The sequence below is a fragment of the Podarcis erhardii genome, assembly GCF_964252035.2.
Source record: "Podarcis erhardii genome assembly, chromosome: 9".
NCBI lineage: Eukaryota > Metazoa > Chordata > Lepidosauria > Squamata > Lacertidae > Podarcis > Podarcis erhardii.
This window is the reverse complement of record NC_138512.1, coordinates 2,190,054-2,197,750: the sequence shown is the minus strand read 5'-3', so window position 1 is coordinate 2,197,750 and position 7,697 is coordinate 2,190,054. Positions and strand designations below refer to the sequence as shown.

The 7,697-nt window shown below is 42.2% G+C and overlaps 1 protein-coding gene across 1 annotated transcript in view; it reads right to left on the bottom strand.

Moving 5' to 3' along the window:
- Positions 1-915: 915 nt before the first annotated feature.
- ETFA (electron transfer flavoprotein subunit alpha) overlaps positions 916-7,697 on the bottom strand; it is a 47,186-nt gene continuing 40,404 nt past the window's right edge. Inside the window, exon 12 of the mRNA XM_081876438.1 lies at positions 916-1,188. Within this exon, the coding sequence (XP_081732564.1) occupies positions 1,153-1,188 (36 nt within the window). The 3' untranslated portion in view covers positions 916-1,152. The remainder of the gene's footprint in view (positions 1,189-7,697) is intronic.

The window sequence follows — 7,697 nt, the reverse complement described above, 5'->3', positions numbered from 1 at the left end:
CCCCTCAATGGCAGAAGCAGCCCATTGCCCACCCAACTGCCACAGCAACATCCAATCAACACCACCCCTTGCCGCAGACACCAATAGCACGCTGCAGAACATCTCCGACTTGCGGCATCAACCAATCCCATGCCACCCCTAGCCACTAACCATGTATAAGACGACCCCAGATTTTAAACATAATTTTTCAGTTAAAAAACAGTGTCTTATACACAGAAAAGTACGGTATATGAAGGGGGACACCTGGCTTGCTAGGAGTACATGTGAAAAGGATCATGGGGGCTTGGTGGACCACAAGCTTAATATGGATCAACAGTGTGATGCAGCAGCTAAAAAAGCTATTCTAGGCTGCATCAACAGAAGTCTAGTGTCCAGATCAAGGGAAGTAATATGTCTCATTCTATTCTGCCTTGGTCAGATCACTCTTGGAGTCCTGTGTCCAGTTCTGGGCACCAAAATTTAGGATGGATGTTGACAAGCTGGAACGTGTGCAGAGGAGGGCAACCAAGATGATCAAGGGTCTGGAAACCAATCCGCATGAGGAGTGGTTGATGGAGCTGGGTATGTTTAGCCATACCCAGGTATGATAGCCATCTTCAAATATCTCAAGGGCTGTAACATGAAAGATGGAACAAGCTTGTTTTCTTCTGCTTTGGAGGGCAGGACTTGGCTTCAAATTACAAGAAAGATTCCGACTAAACATCAGGAAGAACTTTCTGAGGGTAAGAGCTATTCAACAGTGAAACAGTCTTCTTTGGGAGGTTTTTAAGCAGAGGTTGGATGGCCGTATGTCATGGATGCGTTAGTTGAGATTCCTGCATTGCAGGGGGGTGGACTAATGACCCTCTAGGTCCCATCCAACTCTGATTCTATGATTCATGGGGATTCCTCTTCACATAAGTACAACACAAAATGTATCCGATGCATATTTTATTACAGAATTAGAAAGTCTTCATCAAATAGCTTGTAGTCAAATGGAAACTAAAAAGGCAAAAACAATGTATATTACAAGGCATTCAGATATCACCTAGAACATACAATTTTGGCAACAGACCACCAGTTATTACATTTTTTGTTTCATTTAAAAATAATTGTTTAAAATGATCATTTCAAAGCTGGTCACATTCATTTCTGCCCGAATACTTGAGGTTTTCACTTTTTCAATGCCGCTGTCAATTCAGGAACAACCTGAAAAAGCCATAAAAGCAGCTAAATTTAAATATGCAAAGAACTGGAACATCTTAGAAGTGTTATGAAAGCTTAAGAAACATGTTTAAGCAGCTAAACTAAAGCACATTTGGATGACCTTAAAAACGAACAAACCACCACGTGTTGACCAACAGCAAGCACAAAGTTTACATGATACTCAAGGTATTGTATGCTTGTTCTGCCCGTCACAGATGCAAAAGGTGTATGGCTGCTGATTGCTATGCTCAAGATCAGCAGGATGACTGAACATGAAGACTTCTTTCTGCACTGGGCTCTAAAGCCTGTCCCAGCTGCAGCCAAGAAAAAAACCCCTTTAGAGCAGGTTGCTAAATCCAGACTCACCTAGTGGCAGTGAGAGTGGCTACTGGGCAGAGATGATGGGAGCAGTAACTGGACAACAACTGGAAGGCCACAGGCTCCCCACTCCCTGCTTTAGCATGCAATGCTGAAGTCTTTGTATTAAAAAAGCCAACAAATTACGGCATAGCCAAACTTTCATTTCAGCTGATTTATAAAGCTCAGAACTGTTGCTGTAGAATGTTGTAAAAATTTTATGTGAAAAACAGAGTTCTGATTTTATTTCTCTAGTTTTGAGAAGCCAAAGAAGCACTAAGCAAGCAGTCCACTTTATTTCAAATGCAACTTTGTGGTGGGATGTGCAAAATCAGGCCATGAAGGCAGACAGAAGAGCTCATTTAACTAAGCCGGTGTTTCAGAGGGACATGTGCCAGCACCTTGGCACCTGCAGCAGATCTGTCACTTAACTGAGCTCTGCCCATGCTGCACGGTGATTCTTACTAGTCTTCTGAAGAGCAGCAATCCATGAAAACAGGTGGTGGATTGGCCTACTGACTACACCTGAAATGCTACCTAGTAAATATCAGTTACCTTCTCTTTCCAGGGGCTGTAGGATGCCCTCACTCAGCAAGATGAATAAAGCCTCTCAATTATTTAAGAGATCTACATTTCCATTAGGTGGAAATAATGTGGTCGTACAAAATTTATTAAGGAAATTGTCTACATGTTGTTTCTTCCGAATGTCACTTTGTCTCCAGCTTATTAAAAGGCCCATGTTTACTGCCAAGCCGACAGGCATTAGTTCAGGAATAGCATTAAGTGCTGGCAGGGTTTCTGCCGCCTCTCCTCCATCTATATACCACCAGGCAGCCATGCCAGGGGCACAGATTACATGCTAGGAGAACCCCAAAGGGGGAGGAGAGAAAAAGACTGAGATGGCAAGCGGCCGTTTCAGCAGCACAAGTAAGCATTTTCAAACACAAAATATAAGATGGCATGAAATAAATGTCAGCACTGTTTCGTTCTGGGAAATTCACACTCTTGTCACTTTACATAACAAACTAAGCCAATCTTAGATTTGGTGTAAGCCATTTCACTCTTCCTTATATATTAGTGTTTACTTTAGTAACATTCTGTAATGGGTGAAGCCAACTGATTAAGATTTAGGAAGACATAACACAGATTGTAAAAAAAATAAAAATGAATGTGATCCACTGAGGTCTAGCATGATAAGGGGTTGACGCAATGGGAGTCCTTTGCTTTCCTTACTACTGAAGATGAATTTAGACACCAAGGCACATACCAAACGGAAGCTTCCAGCTTTTTGTTATTAACATGTAGAGAGAGGGAATTGTGACTACCAACCAAAATCCATTTGCCCCTACCACAGCTCAGCCATGTCTTCAGAGCCAAAGAGCAAGGGAGCGAGTCTGGCTTGCTGGAATCTCAACCCTGGCCAGCTTGCCCTGCCCAGGAAGTTCTAGGGGAAATCCTTGGAGGCAAGAGGTCAGACAAGGAAATGCCCCTTCTATGGAGTACAGCCCAGTCCTGACCAGAGCTGACCTAGTGGTGTGTGTCCAGTAAAGGTAAGAGACCCCTGGACGAAGAAAGTCCAGTCAAAGGCAACTATGGATTGCAGCGCTCATCTCGCTTTCAAGCCAAGGAAGCCGGCGTCTGTCCACAGACAGCTTTCCAGGTCATGTGGCCAGGAGGACTAAACCGCTTCTGGCACAATGGAACATCGTGATGGAAACCAGAGCACACAGAAACACTGTTTACCTTCCCGCCGCAGTGGCACCTATTTAGCTACTCGTGCTGGTGTGCTTTCAAACTGCTAGGTTGGCAGGAGCTGGGACAGAGCAATGGGAGCTCACCCCGTCGCAGGGATTCAAACCGCTGACCTTACAATTGGCAAGCCCAAGAGACTCAGTGGTTAAGACCACAGCGCCACCTGCCCAATAATCTAGCCTGATGTGGCCCTTCCAGGAGCACATTTAAGAACTAAAGAGGTGGAATTGTTTAACCGAGGGATGAGCCATCACATACAGACAAAGCCTTAAGATATCTTGACTGCTGATTATAGGAACTGACTCCTATGGGCCGAGGTCCCTTTGGCCCCCCCCCAAATATTTGAGAGGGCCAGGACCCCCCCAAATTGATGGACATTGCCACTCAAATGATGTGCATATGCTGTATCTTGTGATCGATTATGTGGGGTGGGGTTTACCTGTGCCCCCCCCCCATATTTTATTCAAGATTGCACCCTTGCTGCCCGTTCCTTCACTGCCACAGTTGCCAAAGAGATTTTGACACTTTTCTCAATTATTGAGGTGGGGTAGCACAATATAGATCCAGGTAAAACAGGTGCCAGTGGAATTTATGTGGTTGGGGCAATAGTGCCAGAAATAATACGTACCCTCTGTTTCCAAAGTGCCACATTAGCTCAGTCTAGGGGTGTGGACCTTTTTTGGCTCTGGTTTACCTTGCCTCACCCAACAGGCCAACTGTGACAGGTGGTCAGGGCAACCCACTTGTCAGATACATGATGTCACTTGATTTATCATCATCATCATCATCATCATGTGAGTTGTCCCACCCACCTGTCAAAATCATTGCCCTGCAATCAGAGATTAAAAGGAGTGTGGGAGTGCCTGGGAAACATTTTGCAGTGTTCCTTGAAGCAGCCTTTTCTCCCATTTCCTTTAAAGATGTTTTAAGGCAGGGAGACTGTTGAGAGTGCTGCAATGCACATAACTGGTCCTTCATCACAGGGGGAAAAGCTGGCCTTGCATGGGCAGCAAAAGCAAGCAGACCCCATTTATTTGGAAAGCTTGCCTCACACTGGTCCTTTTTGGAGACTGTAGGGATCAGTGGAGGGAGGGCTTTCCATGAAAGTAGGCAAGGTTTGGGCCAAATTGGACCCCTTGACAGGCCCAGATTGCCCCATGGGCCAGAGGTTCCCCATCCTTGGCAGAGTTTTTATTTACATTGGCTTGCTTTATCACAAAAGCCAGCTGAGAAGCTCTAGACCATATTCAACTTCACCAGTGGAGGTGGAGGAAGAGGGGAGAATTGCACTCTGCTTCCTTACTTTGAATGCATTCTTCCTACTGGTCCCTCCAGGGGGCACTACAGTTATGCAGGGGCATCCTCACCTCTAAGGAAGGTAGGAGTGTACACTGGCACAAAATCAGAGTGTACCTCCTCCTACCATCTTAACCTGCAGCCCTGGAGTGGGAATAGAGAGAAGCAAATCTCCCTCTGTCTTTGGCCAAGCTACTGGGAGAAGAAAACAGAGCACCAGGAGGGGAGGGCTCAAGATTTCGGCCATTGCTGTTGCATGTAAAAGTGCCTCCCAAGTAACAAACCCAATAGGATCTTTTAATTGTAATCTGCTAAAATAAAGTTGTACAGCCATTTGCTCTCAAATACAAGCCCTGCTTCAGTTAATGCAGATTGTGGTCAACCCCTTGCCTGCAGAATTTTCATATAGTTCCATTCTGCTAATAAGATAGGAAACATGTTATTAAGTATCATGTAACACATATGGTCAGGGACACGGGTGGCACTGTGGGTTAAACCACAGAGCCTAGGACTTTCTGATCAGAAGGTCGGTGGTTTGAATCCCCGCAATGGGGTGAGCTCCCGTTGCTCGGTCCCTGCTCTTATATATATATATATATATATTAAGTTTTAGAAGAACAACAAACATAAGAAAAAACAAATACAAATACACAAAAATACAAAGTTGTAAAATACATAAAAAATAAAGAAAAATTAGTCTCAAAAAAGAAACAACACATTTCAAAGAAAAAGAAAAACACATAAATCCCTCTTTTTGCTTCTCATCTTTGATTCACTTACTTTCTTGACTCCCTCACACCCCCCTCTTTTGTATCCCTGTTGCTAATTAATTCAGCAAATTCATATCCAATTTATTTGTCTAGTTATCCAACCAATCTTATTTTTAACCTCGTTGCTAGAACCCCTTCAGTTCATTTCAATGCCATTAACTTTCAAAAATTTTACAATATTTCTGCAAGTAAATTTTAAATTTCTTCCAGTCTTCTTCCACCAACTCTTCTCCCTGGTCTCGGATTCTGCCAGTCATTTCCGCCATCTCCATATATTCTATTACTTGCATCTGCCATTCCTCCAGAGTGGGTAGGTCTTGTGTCTTCCAATGCTTTGCGATGAGTATTCTTGCTGCTGCTGTTGCATACATAAAAAAATTCCTGTCCTTCTTTAACACCAATTGGCCGACTAAGCCCAGGAGGAAGGCCTCTGGTTTCTTGGGGAAAGTGTACTTAAGTACCTTTTTTAGTTCATTATAGATCATCTCCCAGAAAGCCTTAATCCTTGGGCATGTCCACCAAAGGTGAAAGAATGTACCTTCTGTTTCTTTACATTTCCAACATTTATTATCGGGCAAGTGATATATTTTTGCAAGCTTGACTGGGGTCATGTACCACCTGTACATCATTTTCATAATATTCTCTCTTAGGGCATTACATGTCATAAATTTAATCCCGGTGGTCCACAACTTCTCCCAGTCAGCAAACATAATGTTATGTCCTATATCTTGTGCCCATTTTATCATAGCTGATTTTACCGTTTCTTCCTCAGTGTTCCATTTCAACAGCAAATTATACATTCTTGACAATATCTTAGCATTGGGTTCTAACAATTCTGTCTCTAACTTTGATTTTTCCACCTGGAAACCCACTTTTTTATCCTGGTTATAGGCCTCTCTTATTTGAAAATAATGTAACCAGTCTCGCACCTTATCTTTAAGCTTCTCATAACTCTGCAATTTCAATTTGTCACCTTCCTGTTCCAAAATTTCCCAATATTTTGGCCATTTAGTCTCCATATTAAGTTTTTTCAAAGCTTTCGCTTCCATGGGTGAGAGCCACCTTGGGGTTTTGCTTTCCAAAAAATCTTTATATCTCGACCATACATTAAACAATGCTTTCCTGACAATATGGTTTTTAAAGGCTTTATGTACCTTGCCATACCACAAATATGCATGCCACCCGAATACATTATCATAACCTTCCAGATCTAAGATGTCTGTGTTCTCAAGAAGTAGCCATTCCTTCAACCAGCAAAAGGCTGCTGATTCATAATAAAGTTTCAAATCTGGCAGGGCAAACCCCCCTCTATCTTTAGCATCCGTAAGTATCTTAAATTTTATTCTGGGCTTTTTGCCCTGCCAGACAAATCTAGAGATATCTCTTTGCCACCTCTTGAAACAGTCCATCTTGTCAATAATTTGCAAAGATTGAAACAAAAACAGCATTCTCGGCAATACATTCATCTTAATAACAGCAATTTGACCTAGCAAGGAAAGCTTCAAGTTCGACCAAATCTCTAGATCTTTTTTCACTTCTGACCAACATTTCTCATAGTTATCTTTAAATAAATTAACATTCTTAGAAGTCATATTCACCCCCAGGTATTTTACCTTCTTTACCAATGTTAAATCTGTCTCCTTCTGAAACCTTTCTCTCTCAATCGGCGTCAATTTTTTCTCCAAAACCTTAGTTTTTTACTTATTTAATTTGAATCCTGCCACTTGGCCAAATTCATGGATTAATTCTAGGGCCCTCTTAGTACTAGCTATTGGCTCCTGTAATGTCAATACCAGGTCATCTGCAAAAGCTTTAAGTTTATAATGTTTAACTCCGACCTGAATACCCTGTATCAAGTGGTCCCTTCTTATCATGTTTAGCAAAACTTCCAGGACCGAAATAAAAAGCAATGGGGAAATTGGGCAACCTTGTCGTGTCCCCTTCTCAATCCTAAACTCTTCCGTCACCACATTATTAACTATCAATTTAGCCTTTTGCTCAGAATAAATCGCACCTATACCGTTTTCAAAATTTTGTCCTACCCCCATCCCCTGAAGGTTTTTCTTCATAAAACTCCAAGAAATATTGTCAAAGGCTTTCTCCACATCCACAAATATCAAATCTGCTTCTGTATTAATATTCACTTGTAACTTTTCCAAAATGTTAATTACATTCCTCATATTGTCAGATAAGTGTCTACCAGGGAGAAAGCTAGCCTGATCTTTATGTATTGTTTCAGCTAATACTTTTTTCAATCTTTTAGCCAGAATATCTGCAAAAATTTTGTAATCCACATTAAGCAGGGATATGGGGCGGTAGTTCTTAAGTTGTGTCTTC